Source organism: Saccharomycodes ludwigii, chromosome III (assembly GCF_020623625.1).
Source record: "Saccharomycodes ludwigii strain NBRC 1722 chromosome III, whole genome shotgun sequence".
In the NCBI taxonomy this organism is placed as follows: domain Eukaryota; kingdom Fungi; phylum Ascomycota; class Saccharomycetes; order Saccharomycodales; family Saccharomycodaceae; genus Saccharomycodes; species Saccharomycodes ludwigii.
In genome coordinates, this window is record NC_060202.1 from 304,575 (window position 1) to 322,484 (window position 17,910).

Consider the following 17,910-nt stretch of genomic DNA (forward strand, 5'->3'; position numbering starts at 1 on the left):
AAGGACAATTTTTAATTTTTATAAAATTTTATTAAAAAAAAAAAAAAAAAAAAAATTGTTGTTGTTGTTTTTTATTTTAGGAAAAAGAAAAACAAACAAATGCAAAAAAAGTATCCCTTAAGGGAGAACGAGAGCCGTAGAAGGAAAGAGATAGATGAAAAAAGCAAACCGATAAAATAAAAAAAAGTATAATGTAAATTTGACCAGCAAAAGCTTGTATAATACTGCACTTTTCTCGGTTTGTAAACGCCCCTTCTGTAATGGAGTTCTTTCCATTACTTCCCCCTCATTTTCTTACTACACCCATTTTCCTTTTTTTCTATTATATACTTTTAGGGAGGCTGACAGTGTGGAGAGGGGCGAGCGGAAACTCAACCAACAAAAACCGCAGAGTCCAAAGCCCAGAGCAATGCCGCGGCTAATTTCCCTTTTGGGTCATTTTGTAAATAATCAACGAAAATATTATATATATAATAAAAAAGAAACGAAAAAAAAAAAAAAATTACTGTACGGCTTTAATCTGGATTTTATTATCTTTTCTTCCCACCTTTTCTTCTACCCCCCTCCTGCCCCTTTCCCCCCTCTCAACTTGCACTGCTAGTATAAACAACCATTCCACGGCTGTTTTCAACGTATCTAGACAATGGGCCCCATTTTTACTTAGTTAATGAGCAGAAAATGCATAGCCGTATAAAGTGATTCTGTTATTATTATCATTAACAAAAAGAGAGAAAGAAAGAAAGAAATATCGTTTTAACTCTCTCCCTAAAAAATTAAAAAAAGATAATTAATTATTGCTGTTTCAATGGAAAACAAAATAAATTAAAAAATAAATTAAAAGGTCTATGAAACAATTTAATATTATTATCATTATTGTTCTTATTAATATCAACTTCATAAACTAATACTTAGTACTATTATGAATGGTATTGAATTAATAGACTTCCGACTTCTTGTTTTATTTTATTTTTCTGTTTATTTAAAAGCAAATTTTTTTTTTTTTTTTTTCGGTTTTTTACACCTACTAATAATTTCGTCTTCAATTGCTTCTTCTTAGGAACATATCTCGTATAAATCAACCATATAACTATAAATAAACAAAACAAATATTACTGCCAAGACAATGCCCTCCCTTTTCGACAGAATACCAAAGGATGAGAATGTGTCTGTTGGTAACAACCCATTAGAATATATTTTTGAAGAATCTAAAAGACAACAACAACAAGAGGAACAAAAACGCAATGCTCAAATTAATGATACTGATTTTTTATCTAATGTGGTCCATGTTGCTAATGGTGTGACTCCATTCAGACAAACTATTTCTGAAAAAGATAAGGAAAGAGCCATTGCTATTAAATTATCCAAATTACCCAATCAACTAGGTAATACCACTCCCGCTAAATTGGGCTACACAAAGACGAATCCAAAAAAAAGCAAGCGTATTGCCATTGGTCCATCTAATGCCACTCACTCCAACGTTCATTTGAAGAATTATTATCCTAAGGATATTAAGATTCCTCAAGAACTTAGTGCAATGGACAACAAACAAAATGCTATTCTTCAAGAAATCAGCTTAAATGAGGACAAATTGAAATATTTAAATAGATCCCAAAAAGTTTTAGATGTTAGAAACATTGATAAAACTGTTACTTCCACTCAGTATGAGAAATATAATTTTGAGGATAAATTTAAATTGAAATTGAAATACATGGAAAAAAGAAGAAAGGAAAAGGAGGAGCTAAAACTCAAATCGGTTGAAAAGGAAAGTGTTGAAAAAGGGGAAAACGAAGGGGAAGAAAACGAAGGGAAGGAAAATGAAGAGGAAGAAGGAGAAAAGGAAGAAGAGGAAAATATCGCTCTTACGGGAGAGGAAGAAAAAGAGGGGATGAAAGACGGTAAGGAAATTCTACTAGAAGAAGAAAAAGAGGATAGAATTACACCACAAAAAGAGGAAGAAATAGAAACAGAAATCGAGAACAGCGAAATTTCTCCAGAGAAGGAAAATAAAGTTATTTCAGAAGCTGAGAATCAAGTTTTGCCAGAAAATGAACTTTCCACAACTCAAGAGAATTTTGAGTCTATTACTATCAATAGTGAGCCGGTTATTCTAGACAAAAAAACAAATAATTCTTTACCACTAGAAGAACACGCTACAGTTGATGAACCTACAAAACAAGATGATTTACCAGATGAAAAATCCGGACAAGATGTTGCCGCTTCTCCACCATCCTCTGTAGAAGATAATATTGATAACAGCTATAAATTTAAGTTGGAAGATGTGACTACATTATCCGATTTCCCCATTGTTACAGATTTTAATGCTGCTCCTCGTGTCAAGGTCACTAATATCAAAGCGCCAACCCAAAATGACACTTCTAATAGTATTTTTTCCATTTTTAGATTAAATAGACCACAGCCATTAAATACTGCTAATATGACTGGCAGTAGCAAAATTACTGCTACTCCTAATAATCCAGAGTACATTGTTAAAACAGATAAGGGCTATATTTCAAAAGTAGTTTATGATAAAATTAGGTTAGATATTGGGAGTAATAATAGAGAAATCAATAAATACTTGGATGATCAATCTATTAAATATGATAAAAAAAAATACTCGTATTCAAAAAAATTGACTAAACTAGATGGCAAATTGGCCAAACTTTCCAAGAAAATGGATAAATTAAAACAAGAAAATGACGAAGAGCTAAAAATTAGTGATTTTGCCCATCAAAAGCATTTGCTTGATTTAAATTCCGCACACTTTGATACAAGACAAAAAATCTATGATGAAAATGATCTTTTAAAAGAGAAAAAAATTGCTGACGCGGAAAAAGTTAAGAGTGATCAGATTGAACTTAATAGGGAAATTGATGAAATTAAAAAACTGGAGTCTGCTTTAGAATCTAAACATACTGAATATGTCGAAACTGTCAAAGATTTAAGTAATCAGCTAGATGAACATGTGGACAAATTGAATGCCTCAATTGATGAACAGAAAGAACTTTCAAAGCATATCAGTGAATTGAAAGCCAGCAAATCTGATTTAGTAGCTCAAATCAACTTGGCTGAACAAACGCACAAAGAGGCCACTAACAAGATCGCCAGCATTGACAACAAAGAATATTTACCACAACTAACTGCTATTGATACAGAAATTAACAGTAAAATGGATGAACTTACTAGATTGAAAAAAGCAATCGCTGACGAAGTGGCTGCTTATAGGCTACTTGAAAAAGACTTGGAAAATAAACGCATCGAAGAGGAGGCCAGATTAGCTAAAGAACGCGAAGAAATTGAAAAACTACACCAAGCTGAATTGATAAAACAGAAAGAAGAGTATGCTCAAAAAGAGAAAGAAATGGAATCAGCTTATCAAAAACATTATGAAGAATTAAATGAAAAGCATAATTCTGAGGTTAATAACTTGAATGGTATTGTTCAGAATAAAGATGCTGCGTTATTAAAGGAGCAGGAAGAAAGGGAAAAAGTTGCCAGAGAAAAGGTTAGACTAGCTGGGCTGGTTGCTATAAGAGATCAAGAAGATGCCAAACAAAAGGATTTATTATTAAAAACTGAGCATTTAGAAAAGGCTCGTAAGCAAGCTGAAGCACAGGCTGGTGCGGAAGAAGCTGTATTGAATAACAAGAATGATTCTGTTGATGTTCCTAGAATTGCACCAGATAACATTAACGAAAATGGGTCTATATATACCTATTATACGCAAGAAGAAATCAAGAGTTTAGAATAGAGACCAAGTGGAATATGTCTATTGGTCCAAGGCTGTGTATATTCTTTTATTTTTTTTTATTTTTCTTTTTCCTATTTACTAGATTTTTTATTTTATTTTTTTTTAGTCAGTGTTAACATCCGGGATGAGAATTGATGGGAGGGGGGAGGAAAGAATACAGGTTGTTAGTATTAAATGGTTATTTGTTCTGTTGTAATTTTTTTTATTGAATATTATTTTTATTTTGTTTTTGTTATTTGAAATATAATTATTGTTGTTATATAAAAGAAGTATAGATATTTATTTTATCATTTTATATATTTTTTCTTTTTCTTTTTGGAGCCAATATATATATATAAAAATAAAAATAAAAATAAAAATAAAAATAAAAATAAAAAGCGTCTTTTTGACCAAGTTTTCATTGCCCAAATAAAAATACCATGAAAAAAAAAAAAAAAAATGCCTTGATATTCTTTAAGTTGATATATCCCCTGTTTCTTTTTTTTAACTTCTTGTTTCTTAATTTCTTTCACTTGCTTATAACAAATAACTCTTTTTAAGTATAAAAATAGATACAGAAATAAAAAAAAAAAAAAAAAGTAAAGCAAAGACAAAAACAAAAATATGGCTGAAAAAGAAGAAATCAAAACTACCGAATCAACAGTATCACCAGTTAACACAAACAAACCAGAAAACAAAACTTCCAACCAGGAACAGAAACCTAGTGTCACTCCTTCAAAAACAAAAACTACTAAAAACGGTGGTTGGAACTCTTTTTATAATTCTATTAATAATTTTATAACCACCACAACGAGTACTATCCAAGAATCACTAGACGATGAGATCTTCAACAATTTGACGGTTAAAAAAAACTTGTTTTTAATCCAACAAACTCTAAGCTCCGATCCCAACTTTGAATTAAGCAAGTTGCCCAAATCCTATAAAATATTAGAGGCTAAATGTGATTGTATTGAAAAAACTATTAAAAGATTCAAGTTAGTTACTTCAACTTATGCTGTAGAAGGTTATGACTATCCACCTAATTTAACTGAAGGTATTAGTGGGTTATGGAACTCTAATACCAATACTACTGTTACCCAATCCACTGATAAAAAAGATACAGAAAACAATGAAAATGAGGGAATTTTACCAAGATCATTTGCAGCTGCATTACATAAGAGCTGTAAGGAATCTATTGCTATATTAAAACCAATTTGTGATGTAAGTGCAAGTGGTAAATCAAATGCTGAGGAAAATGAAGATTCTGGTTTGAAAGATTTAATTACAGTTTTTGAAACTCTTGGAACTTCTCAATTTCTAATGGACGAAGATAAAGCTATAATGGATAAATTAATGATTGATCAAATAAATAAAGGTTTAGATATGTTGGTGAATAAAAATTTGAAGGAAATTCATAAATTGCGCAAACAAGTTGAGGACTCAAAGTTAACTTTCGATTCAATTAGATATGAATTAAAAGACAAAGATGTTAAAGAAAGTGATCCTGAGTACGTCAAAATGGAGAAATTAGAAGACGATTTTGTTACACATACTTCTGAAGCCGTTAACGTGATGAATGATTTTGTTGATGGCTTTGATTTGATAAAATTATTGAAATTATTTAATGAATTTCAACTGGATTATCATAAAAAATGTGTCAAAGCTTTAGAGGCTTCAGAACAAGTTTTACAATCTATAACAACGGAAGAAGAAGAAGAAGAAGAAGAAGAAGAAGAAGAAGAAGAAGAAGAAGAAGAAGAAGAAGAAGAAGAAGAGCACTAACTTACTCATTTATTCTGTCCCTATTTATTAGTATTATAACTGTTTACGTATAATTTTTATACTCTCTATCTAACTTTTCATTAAATTGTTTATTCTTAATGTTGATGTACCCACCATAATTTGTATTATTGTACTCTGTTTGTAAACTTCTAGCAATCTCTTTAGCTCTTTTATTGTATCTTTTTTTTGAACTTGTTATCAATCTGTTTGCCAAATCTTGAAGTTTTGCTCTATCATCATGTACCAAAATACCGCTCTCCGTGTATTCAATTGCACTATTTCCAGTCTTGGTTTTATCTAACATTGTTTTATCATTATATGGTAGATCACTAATGTCTCTATCATATGTATTTTTTGCTAAAATATCATAGTTTTGATAGTTAACATTATTATCTACATCGCCTAATCCTTTTAACCTTTTATTTACTTTTAAGTTACTCTTGGTTTCCCAGTATTCATAGTCTCGTATTGTATAATAAAAAGCATTTTTACCCCCTTTTCCACGATTTTGTATATCACTATTATCCTCAGAATTCATTCGTATTGGCTGGTTAAAAGTAATTTTATCGTTAATAAGTTTTTCTTCCTCTTTTCGCATGTTTAACCTAATATTGACATGTCTTTTCTTCAATTCACGTAATTTGTCTCTATATTGTTTTGAGTTCATTTTTGGATTATAAATACTATCACTTTTATATATATATATATAACCCTTTTCCTATTCAGTTGTTACGTAATTTAAACTGATTGTTGACAAATAAAAATAACGACAACTTTTTAGAAGAAGGACATTATTAATTTAAATATAGAATAAACCATATGATTACAAAGTTATTAATTGTATGAACCTGATTTAAATTATTTACAATTATAGAATTCAGTTTATTGATTAAAATGTAAACTGCATATTTTTTATAATCCGGGTACTTTTTTTTCTTAAGTAGTCGTTTCTTTTTTTTATTTTTTTTTTATTTTATTTTTTTTTTTAATTTTTTTTTTTTTAAAAGCAAAAAAATTTTTTTCCTTTTCTCAAATCACCTTTTGGCCATTTCAAAAGATAATGCCCAACTTGATACTTGTATATTCCAACTAACCATAGGAGATTATCACATTTCTGGTAACAACAAACAGTTAAAAAAAAAATAGAATATATATATATATATATATATATACAAATACATATATCTATGACCTGCTCAATTTCGCAATCATTTAGGATAGCTGCATTACCTAAAATAGCTTCCTTAAACAACTTTTCCAAACAAACTACATATTTGCAGTTGACAGAATCCTCTCCAGTCACTGAAAAGTCAAATTTTATAAATATTGGTATTAGTGGTTCATCTTTATCCCAGTTTATTATCAATCCCACCCCAAAATTAGTTTTCAATCATTCTATCCCTTCAACAAATACGGTTACTGCATTTGATGTCTTGGAAATAGAAGATCAGCCGGAACATGTAGATGAACAAACGGATGGTACGATCAATTCTAATGTATCAGCAAGAGAATACTGGGTTTATGGACTATTGGCCAATAATAAAGTGTCTACTTTGAACTTTTTCACACGTACTTTGAACAATAACAGTACTAGCGATGGAGTTGAACCGGATAGCAGTAACAATACTACTACCAAAGTTACCACCTTAAAGGTGGACAGTAAAATTGTGGATTTAAAAATTTTAAATAAAAATTCCACCATAATTTTGATCGTTTTTGATAATGGGTTAATTCAATTAAGAGATTTGAAAAATATACAAAAGATTGTATATTCTATTGATACTTTATATGAGTGTTTTAATTATTCCGCCTTTTTTGTGGAGAATGATAAGACTTACCTATTTACTTTATCCCGTTTGAAACCAGAAAAAAATAATAGCAGTAATACTGGTATTGTTTACAAGTTATTCAATATTGATTGCACTCACCATACAATTATAGAACTAAATACTATAGTGATAGAAGATTTTAATATAATTGAGGAAATCAACAAAAAGTTTTATAACAATGGAAAATATTATCAATTGAATAGTTCTGACAAAGCCATTGAGATTTATCAATTACCAAATTTTCAATTTAAAGCTAAAATTGATGTTTCTAATATTTTTCTTGATATTTACCAAGGGAGTAACCAAGAAGAGGGTAAGCAAGAAGATATTACCAAAAAGATATCATTCAAACCAGTTGCCTCAAGTAGATGTTTATTGACCGTGAAAAATGAAATTTTCTTGTTGGATTTACAACACCAAACTCTTTTAACTAAAAGGGAATTGAGTGGGAATATTGAAACTTTTCAAATCTTGCAAGCCGGTGTAATTTCTGGTTCTTCCAAATCAAGTGATTCAAATACTATTGCATTGGGTGTTTCGACGAAACATGGTTCCAATCCTTCTTCATATTTAGATATTGTTAACATTAATGTTGGCAACGGTTCTTTAAGAGAATCTTTGGGGAAGAGTTTTTCTTTGAAAAGAAAAGAGTCATGCGGTGATAAATTTGCGTCTTTAATGTGTCCACTCTTTCAAGATACAAACGGTAAAGATGAAAAGGATTCTGTTTTGGTTGATTTTAATAAAGCCTTAAAAGCGTTGGGTAACTTAACTAATGATCCATCTAAGTTTGATGAAACCTTTTTCCAAGTTTTAAAAATTAACCAAAATGGCTATTATATGGAAGACACAGATAGATTCATCAATAACCCGAAGTTTATTTCTGAATTGGTTGATACAGTTTTAAATAGTTTTATTGCCAAAAAAATAAGTACCAAAAGTTTTACATATTTATTAACACATCCATACTTTCCCAGAACCAAAACAATTGGTTTACTAGATAGATTGAGATTTGATTCCAGGTTATTTAAACAGTGCATTGTAACATGCCCTGGGTTAAAGTTAGACGAATTATTGGAGGAACTATTCACTATTAAAAATGACGAATTATTATTGGACTTATCATTAAGAATATTACAAGATTTTAGTAAAGATGAGATTATTAAGAGCATAAAACAGGTTAGTAGGGTGACTATAACCAATTTTTTGGAATTTATCATAAAGAGAACAGACAGTACAGCTGAAGAAGAAGAAGAAGAAGAAGAGGATGATGATGTTGATATTAGTAAAGACAAGTTAAAGGCTATGCCACAGTTATTACAATTTTTATCATTATGTTTGGATTCTTTTGATATATTTCAATTAGAATTGAGCTTTTTGCTTAAATTGAATAAATTTATCACCGAAGAAATTAGCTTAGTCGAAACCAACAATGATCTATTGAACTTATTGAGTAATAATGATAAACTAACAAATAAATCGGCATTTACATTTACAAAAGAGTATAAAAATGATGTTGTTGAATATTTTGTAGAAACTTTAAAGTATTAAAACGTACATACATATTTTATATATTTTATATCTTGTATTTTAACAAATATTTATATATATATATGCCTTTTTTTTTTTTTTTTTTTTTTTTTTCTATTATTTATTTTTCTCTCTACAAAAAAGAATGGAAAAAAAAAAAAAAAAAAATTTTTTTCTCCTATTACGGTAAACTATTTAAATAACGGCTAAATCTCAATATAATTTCTATACAACCAACTTGTTGTTTTTGACAATATATCGAGATATAAATACAAGACAAATTTAATATGTTCAAAACTGTTTTGACAGAAAAAAAAGAACTTGTTAATATTTTCCATTATACACCATCGATTGTCAATGGTAATACACCTTTGGTAATTTTTGTTCCTGGTAATCCTGGTATCATAAATTTTTACTCAAATTTTTTGAGAAGTTTAGTTGAAAAATATCCAAAGTATGAAATATATGGCTTATCCCATCGAGGATTTACTGGTGGTGATAGTAACTTTGGTGAATTGTATGATTTAAATCAACAAGTAGAGAACACAAGATTCTTACTAAGCAATATACTGAATGATAGAAAGGGGGCTAATGATAATAATAATACACAAAGACCTCTAATATTAATGGGTCATTCGATGGGATGTTATGTCTTACAAAAAAATATCATTGAAAATTACCAATTAAATTATAAAAAAATAATTTTTTTTATGCCAACTATTGTCGACATTCATAAAAGTGAAGCTGGTTCCAAATTAAACTTGGTTTTCAAAATATTGCCTGCTTTCTATTTATTAGTTGGCGGACTTGTCACATTAGCTATTAATTGGCTTAAATTAGGCTGGGTCTTCCAAATAATTAGCAAAAAGTTTTACGAAGGATATGTAATTCAGAATCAAATCTATGATTTTATTACGTCTTCATATTTTACTAAACAGGCTTTATATTTAGCTAAGCATGAAATGAATCAAATTCGTGATCAGTGGAAAGATCAACACATCTTTAAGAATATCATAATTGGTAATAACAAAGATATTTTTGAAATGTGGTTCGCTGGAAAGGACCAGTGGGTCCATAACAATACTAGAGAACAACTTTTAAAATATTATTGGGGAAACGCTAAAAATGGCAACTATTACATATGTGATAAAGTAGAACATTCATTTCCATTGCGTGAAAAATACATAGAATATATCATTGATAGGTTGACTCTGTGAATATTAAGTCTGCATTATTTTTTTCTACATTATCCCTTTCAACATATGTTATATCCCCCGTTTTTCTAGAAACCGTAATCACTATTGTGGTCCTAGTACCGTAATCGATTATAGTTGGATCATCTTCATTTTTCACTTTAAGTGGTGGTATGAAAATAGAATTGCGGACAAGGGCCTTGCATTCTTTGGAAGTAAGGATATTTCTGTGATCAGGTAACGTCGTTCGTGTAGCAATTTCATAACATTTTTCTATAATATTGTCAGTTTTAGTATTACGCAATTCATCAAGTGCGTCTTGTCCCAATTTAATTTTGGGCCAGTCTTTTATATTCTCCGAATATTTGTTGTTTGTTATAACAAATGTGGTATCGTTAGTGCTATTTATCTTATAATGTTTTAGTTCCTCTGTTAAATTAGTATCTGTATGGGTTGCATCACTTTTAAGGGATAAAATATTTAAGTCGCATTTATTGCGGGATAGATCGCCATAGACTAAATTAAATGGTCTGGTTTTGATGATATCAGGGTATGTATTAAGCCAATCGGCCTTGGAACTTAGTTTATCACTATTACCATTCCCATTATTCTTATTGTTGTTATTATCATTTAACAAACATATCAATGGTAAAATACCTCTTGATAACAAGCCTTTATTGTGCTGTTTATTATCGTTTGGATTATTTTCTAACTCTTGTATATTTAAAACAATTGAAAAAACTTTGGTATCCAGATTTATACCTAACCATGTACCACCACTCAGTTCATCAACGGGACACAAAACCCTAGCGGGGCTATTATTATAGGTATTTTTCAAATTTCTTACAGCTGTTCTTTCTGCCTTTCTCTGGTAAACTTCATCTCGATTTGAAATTAGAATTAATGAATAATCTGGATGATCCGTTAAACCTAATAGTATGCACATTCTTACTGAAGGTTATGTGTTTCTTGGTTAGGGAGTTTATTGTATATTACAAAGGAGTATTTATAAACTCTGGATGAGAAAAAAAAAAAAAAGAGAAGGCGTAAATCATTAGACTTTTTCATAATAAGCACAAGCATAGTGATTTAGTATTTGAAAAAAAAAAAAAATATATATATATATATGTAATTATCATTATTATTATTATTGATCTTTTGTTTTTTGTGTGTTTTTTCTTTTTTTTTTTCTTTTTTTTTTTTAATATTTGTTCGAGAGTCCGAGAGCGCTGGTTTCGGATCAAACTTGTATATTACCCTATTTTAGGGTTTATAATTTTGTTCATTTATGTACCGACGGACTATGTCAAAACCAGATTCGGTATTGCATTTTTTTTTTTTTTTTTTTTTTTTTTTTTCTTTCAAAACTAAACAAAAATATTTGTCATTTGTTAAGATATAAAATAAGGCATTTAGTAAATAACAACTATCTAAGATACAAATAAGTTAATGACAATATTAATTATAATGTAAATTATGTGTGTAATAATATAAAAAAACAAAAAAATTCTTTTAAATTTGGGATTAAAAAAAAATCCACCGTATTCATGGCATGAAACTGTCCAAGAACTTCCTAAAACCGTGATGATGTTTTTGTTCTTGATACTTTTCAATTTCTTTTTTATTTCTTTCAACAACTTTTTCTATTTGTTCTTCGTTTATACCCTTAGGTATATGGCTTTCCTGCTTGATAGAAATTTGATCTTCATCGCCCAAATCATTATCATACATTAAACCGTCAATATCAGTGTTAATAGAGGATTGAGGGGTAGTAGAAGTGGTGACTCTATTTAACCCTTCGATAGTCTTCATCTTAACTAGTCCAGTTTTTGTCTCTAATTGATATTCTTCTGGAAATATTTCATTGTTGCTTCCGTGTGACAAAGTTTCTTGCAATGGATCCAATTCCGCTTTGTTTAAATTTAACCCACTTTTAGCTAAACTTTCCTTTGTTTCCACATTACCCTTAATGGCATTATGTGAAATGATTTTATCCAATTTATTAGAGTCTAATTCTTTATTTTGCAACTTTTCCTCATCATCGCCACCATCATAAGCCTCCGGTTGTTCACTTAATTCTTCGTCTAAATCGGACAACGAGCTTATACTTGAATCAATACTCGAAGCGTCATCATCATCATCATCATTATTATTTTCCTCCTCCTTTTGTGGTTGAGAATCTGTATGTCCAGTAGTTGTAAGCTTCTTTTTCCCCTTATTTTTCCTGTCAGTATTGGTTTTAGCAGCAGGAGTCAAAGTAACGGAAGGAATATTTTTTGTTGTAGGGGTAGCGACAGAAGCATCAACAGGAGTAATGTCACCATTACCTTCAATTTCTGTGTTTCTGGCAGTGTTATTTGCAGTGTTTCTAGCAGTAGCAGCGTCGATAGATTCGCTCATTTTTAATCTTGGTTAAATTAATTTAAATTTTTTCTTTTTTAATATATATATATATATATATATGTGTGTGTGTGCGTGTATGTGTTTTGACAAATTATTAAATTTGTGTCAGATATGGTGTATGTAATCTAATATAGTAGTGTTTGTATATTATTATTTGTTTAGCAAATAAGTTTAGATATATGTACAGGTAAGTACTTGATAGAGTTATATATCAAGTATGGTATAAAATGAAAAAAAAAGAAGAAAAAGGAAAGATCAAATTGTAAGTGACAGTTGTGAAAGTATTAAAGTTGAGTTTTTTTTTTTTTTTTTTTTTATTTTAATATTGTATTTTGATGTGATATTCTGCGTGTGTTATTTATATTGGATAGGGGCAGAAGTATAAGAAAGAAAATCTTTGTTTTGATGTTATTTTTTTTTATATTTTCAAACCAAACAAAATTAATAAAAAAAATAAAAAAAAAAAAAAAAAAGGGGGAGGCATTTTTTTTTTTTTTTCTTTTTTTTCTTTTTTCTTTTCTTTAAATATATATATATATATATTAACAATTATTTAAAACAAGATAAATAAAATTAAAAGTTGCATTATTATACACTATACTACAACCGTATCGTCTCCTATCAGCTACTAATCAATGAATACCTTAACAACTTCTTATATCTGTATTGATTTAATGCACTAATAACTAAGACCAATTCAGTGAATAATTCTATATCCTCTTTCTTCAACTTATTCAATCGTTCCTTATCAACAATCCATATAACACACTCAGTTTCACAACGAACACACTCTAAATAATCCTTCATTTCCTCAGTGTTATTATACCCATTTATAATTTTCCCATAGCATGTTTTGCTGGCTATGGTTTCATAAATATTACAACGATCATTACTCTTTGGGTCATTCATATTGCCATTGCCCATTATGTAATAACTAATTTTCATTAATCCGCTTTCCACCACAAATAATATGTTGTCATGATTGGGCATCTCATAATTTGGTGGCAACTTCTCACGTGTGAAATAATTAGTGACTTTTTCCCATTTTTGATGTTCCTCCTCAGTTTCAGGGTTAATGGATATGAATTTTTTCAAACTTACTAAAAACAATGGTAGAAATGGTTTTGATTTGAATCTATTGTTCAATTTAGTGTTTTCCTGTTGTTCGTTGTTAAATAGTACTTTAGCCACATTAACAAATTGGCTGTTACGTGGTGTAGACGATATCATCATTGTTGATTGAGAGGGAACAGACAATTTGCGCGTTTGATTCTTTGTTTGTTGTTGTTGTTGTTGTTGAAATAATAACAAGTTTTTCTGTTGTTGTTGCTTCATTCTATGCTTCTTCCTTTTTTCTAACAAGACTTTATATTGCATCAAAAACTGATTTTCACACCACTCCAATGCACTATTCAAATCATGGAACAATTCAATGCCCTGCAATAAACCAACCTTGTTAAAAACATTATAAATATGGTCCGTTTCTTGAATAGAGGAGACAATTAAACGAATATTTTTCGTATCAACAAATCTTCTAATTCTGTTGAACCCTTCAGCAGCACTATAATCTATATTGTCTGCGTTGATATTCTTAAAATCTAAAATCAAATATTTAATTTTTCTTTGAGTCTTTAGCATGTTATCAATTTTCTCTTCAATCGAGATAATGGTTCCGAAAAACAACAAATTTTGTAATTTCAAAACATAGATTTGTTCACCAATTTCATTTAACAATTCTGTTTGCAAATAATCTCTATTAACTGTTGAATGAGCAATTTTGCCGTCATATTCGCCATTGACTGTTTTCAACTTGGTGGAATCAATTAGAAACGAAAAACAAGCTATTAATATACCAACAATAATTCCCAGAACAAAATCAAAGACACCCATAGTAAGTACAATGATTAATATGGTCAGGTATTCGAAATTTTTTAATTTCCCCCATGTGTCAAATAATGATTCCTTTAATAGTTCGTACCCTAACAAAAAGATTAACGAGCCTACGATGCAAATGGGGATCAAAGAAATGATTACTGGACCAATGCACATAACGATAAATGTAGCGATGGCTAGGTAAAACCCGGCAAACCCTGAATCCCCAGCCCCTGCTCTAATAAACAAAACACTATTAGTATAAACCAAATAATTTTCAATAGAGCCTAAAATACCACTGATGAAGTTGGAATAGCCATGTGCAATCAATTCCTTGTCAACATCATATTTATCAATATTCAGAGACATTGCCAACGCTGGCACGTTGATCGGGACGTGTAATATTCCAAAAAAAGTTAATGCTAACATGGTGGGAATATTTGAGAATATCAAATCCCAGTGAACCAATTTGAAATTGTATAGTTTGTAAAAATCAAACCAATTTTCCCTTTTCCCTGCAAGTGGGAAAATCCAGCCCTCGTCTCTTAGATTTGAGAGCGATAAGCTGGGAACCAAAACAACAATGAAATGAAACAAAAACAATGTAATAATATAGAACAGTGGCAACACCAAGCTTGAATTATTAAACCGATGTTGGATAAAAATTAATAAAACGGTTAGAATAATGGGCAATAATAATTTTGACAAATTGCTGAAATCCAAAATCAAAAAATGGACCAAGAAATCCCAAGAATATTTAAATTTGGCAATCCTGGTGCTTACTTCTATTCCAGTTATGATAAGAAAATACCCAACACCACCAATGCACCCGATCAAAATGTGGCGTGGGAAAAATCCGACAATCTTACCTAATCTTAACTTACCCAAGGTATAAAAAGTCATACCAGTGAAAATGGAACTAATTGCATAACATACAATTGTGGTAGAAATAATTTCGTTTTGGTGCTCCATTTCGTTACCTGTAGCAAAACTGGACATGATATTGATAGCCATGGTATGGAAAAATGGGGTGATTTCAATCATTTCACTACCAATACCAGATCTGAAAACACTTAATCCTGACGAATACGTCAATTGAGAAATAATACAAGAAACATAAAATATAGACAATCCAGCTGGACCCAAATGACTGAAAACAGGTTCTGTGATAGGGAAAATGATCATACCATAAGATAATGCATCCAAAATATTCAATAGTAATCCCAGAATGACAGCTGGCGTATAACGAACAATATCTTGGAAGAAGACTCCAGGATTTCTTAAGTATGCTTTGTTGTTGGTGGTGGTGGTGGTGGTGGCAACAACGGTATCATTATGGGAATCCATCGAACCATAATTGTTAGCAGAAGACAACATAGATAAGTTGGATGAGGACTGTGGTGATAAAAACGATGAAGAATCATATATACTACCCTCTTGGGAAATGGAAGGGACTAAGCCGTATTCTTCATCAAGTGCGTTATCATAGTCTGTTTGATAGGAAGGATAATCATTTTCTAGTATAGCTTCCGCTTCATCTTCCGCTTCTATTTGTTCGATATTATTAGAATCGTCAATTTCATAACCTTTATTTTTTTGTTCTTCCTCTTCTTCAAATGCATTGGATAACGCCACGGTCTGTTTGTGTAGCATGTTAGAGGCGTGGATTTTTTTATTCTCTAGATTATTGGTTATAGGCAAGCTAAAATTGCTATTAATATTCTTGGGGCTATTTTTGTTATAAATCATAGGAAAATCTAAACCATTATTACTGCCGTTGTTTTTAGTGTAACCGAGACTGCTAGGATCACTGTTATTAGCTGTATTTAAATATGAGGGTTGGGAAAAACTACCGACATATGACCTACCTAAAAATGAAGATATTTCTGGATTGTTGTTGTTGTTGTTGTTGTTGTTGTTGTTGTTGTTGTTGTTGTTGTTGTTGTTACCATTGTTATTTATAAATATAGTATTCCTGTGAGAATTAGACCCATGGCTATTGCGATTGTTATATCCGCTAGTGCTACTCATGGTGTTAATTATTTATTCGGGTAGTTTACGTGGTTTTATTATAACTATAGCCTTTAAGATTATTGTATATTTTATTATTAATAATATGTAATTTGTATGGATAAAAAAATGTTTGATTGTTAATTATTTTTATTCATTTATTTATATATAATTTTTTATATAAACTCAGTTGTAATTTCTCATTTATTTAACTACCAGTATCATCGCTATAGTTTACTCTAACTGTAATTAATAAGCTTAAGAAACATCAATTTTTTTTTTTTTTTTTTCGCTTTAGCGATAGTGGTTTTAAATAGGGAGAAAAGTACCTTTAACGCACATAATGAGAAAAAAAAAAAAAAAAAAAATCAAAGCTAAGAAAAGCTGTATGATAAATTATCACGTTTTATAAGGGAAAAAAAAAAGACAAAGAGAGAAATATTCAGATAAAATGAAAGATACGGCCAACGAGCTGATGAATTATTTATCTTTAAAAGAAAATGATAACAAGTAAGAATAATGCACAAAAATGAAAAAATGCCGTGTTTGTTCTTTTTCTTTTCGATTTTTTATTGTAGTTACGAAGAAATGATTCTTTTAAATTGTTTGCTGCTTATCTTTTCCCACAGTTTACCATTGGAAAATTTGACTGGAAGCAAAATAAAAATAAAAATAAAAATAAAGATTAACTGATAATTAATTCTTTTTTTTTTTTTTTTTTTTTTTTGTGTTGAGGTGAGGGTTTATAATCGCAGAAGAAATAAAAAGTGTGGAAATAAGAACAAAATGCTGCTTTTCGAATAGGAAAAAAAAAAAAAATATACATTCCTTAAAATATAAAATTGGATTCTAAATAAACCACAACTATTTTCTTATGGCCGAAACAGTGATCTTACCGAAATACGAAAATAACCTTTTTTTTTTTTTTTTTATCATGAGAAATTATAGCATGACAAATCCAAAAGTTTATACTAGGTATTTGTAAAGTAACAAGGAGATGTATAAACACTAGATTGATAAAAAAAAAAAAAAAAAAATACTTTTTAGGCAAACATTACACGGGAAATCTAACGAGAAATCTAACGAGAAATCAAGAATATTAGCGGACTCTGCTAACCATAATCTAGAGACAATAATTAATAAAGCAATGTGCAATTTATATTATTATTCAAAGTGTTTATTCTATTAACTTGGAACTGATAATAAATAATTTTTTTTTTTTTTAAAATATCTGCTTAGAATAGAACAAAAAAAAAAAAAAAAATACTAAAAGACGCCCAAATGGATAAAAGCTTTATATTTATATTAGCGTTTGTAGCTTTTCAACTATAAGGGTTTATATACTCATATCGTGCAAGTATTAAAAATAAAGAAAAGCAAAGGGGAAAGGGGATAAAGATTATTACGTTGAATATGTATTGCATAAGCTTCAATTTACACCTTCTTCTCCCCTCTTTTTTTCCAACGTAGATTTAGTTATATATATATATATGACTATATAGATCCACGGAAATAAAAGTTTTAATATACGTATATATAAATATATACTTCTTTTTTTTTTGTG

At 29.7% G+C, this 17,910-nt stretch overlaps 8 protein-coding genes across 8 annotated transcripts; 4 read left to right on the forward strand and 4 right to left on the reverse strand.

Moving 5' to 3' along the window:
* Positions 1–1,123: 1,123 nt before the first annotated feature.
* On the forward strand, positions 1,124–3,748 carry SCDLUD_002377 (uncharacterized protein; the record flags this gene model as incomplete). The annotated part of the gene is made up of 1 exon (XM_046077129.1): positions 1,124–3,748. One exon carries the CDS (start codon positions 1,124–1,126, stop codon positions 3,746–3,748), a length of 2,625 nt encoding a protein of 874 aa, XP_045934850.1.
* Positions 3,749–4,351: 603 nt separating this feature from the next.
* Positions 4,352–5,509, forward strand: SCDLUD_002378 (uncharacterized protein; the record flags this gene model as incomplete). The annotated part of the gene is made up of 1 exon (XM_046077130.1): positions 4,352–5,509. One exon carries the CDS (start codon positions 4,352–4,354, stop codon positions 5,507–5,509), a length of 1,158 nt encoding a protein of 385 aa, XP_045934851.1.
* A 43-nt stretch (positions 5,510–5,552) lies between these two features.
* SYF2 (Syf2p) lies at positions 5,553–6,176 on the reverse strand (the record flags this gene model as incomplete). The annotated part of the gene is made up of 1 exon (XM_046081402.1): positions 5,553–6,176. One exon carries the CDS (start codon positions 6,174–6,176, stop codon positions 5,553–5,555), a length of 624 nt encoding a protein of 207 aa, XP_045934852.1.
* A 520-nt stretch (positions 6,177–6,696) lies between these two features.
* UTP8 (Utp8p) lies at positions 6,697–8,889 on the forward strand (the record flags this gene model as incomplete). Its single annotated transcript, XM_046077131.1, has 1 exon — positions 6,697–8,889. One exon carries the CDS (start codon positions 6,697–6,699, stop codon positions 8,887–8,889), a length of 2,193 nt encoding a protein of 730 aa, XP_045934853.1.
* Positions 8,890–9,155: 266 nt separating this feature from the next.
* Positions 9,156–10,045, forward strand: SCDLUD_002381 (bifunctional triacylglycerol lipase/ester hydrolase; the record flags this gene model as incomplete). Its single annotated transcript, XM_046077132.1, has 2 exons — positions 9,156–9,934; positions 10,021–10,045. The coding sequence occupies 2 exons, from the start codon at positions 9,156–9,158 to the stop codon at positions 10,043–10,045; spliced, it is 804 nt and encodes a 267-aa protein (XP_045934854.1).
* Positions 10,046–10,062: 17 nt separating this feature from the next.
* On the reverse strand, positions 10,063–11,007 carry SCDLUD_002382 (uncharacterized protein; the record flags this gene model as incomplete). Its single annotated transcript, XM_046077133.1, has 1 exon — positions 10,063–11,007. The coding sequence occupies one exon, from the start codon at positions 11,005–11,007 to the stop codon at positions 10,063–10,065; it is 945 nt and encodes a 314-aa protein (XP_045934855.1).
* A 599-nt stretch (positions 11,008–11,606) lies between these two features.
* On the reverse strand, positions 11,607–12,461 carry SCDLUD_002383 (uncharacterized protein; the record flags this gene model as incomplete). Its single annotated transcript, XM_046077134.1, has 1 exon — positions 11,607–12,461. The coding sequence occupies one exon, from the start codon at positions 12,459–12,461 to the stop codon at positions 11,607–11,609; it is 855 nt and encodes a 284-aa protein (XP_045934856.1).
* Positions 12,462–13,085: 624 nt separating this feature from the next.
* On the reverse strand, positions 13,086–16,367 carry VSB1 (Vsb1p; the record flags this gene model as incomplete). The annotated part of the gene is made up of 1 exon (XM_046077135.1): positions 13,086–16,367. The coding sequence occupies one exon, from the start codon at positions 16,365–16,367 to the stop codon at positions 13,086–13,088; it is 3,282 nt and encodes a 1,093-aa protein (XP_045934857.1).
* Positions 16,368–17,910: the final 1,543 nt, after the last annotated feature.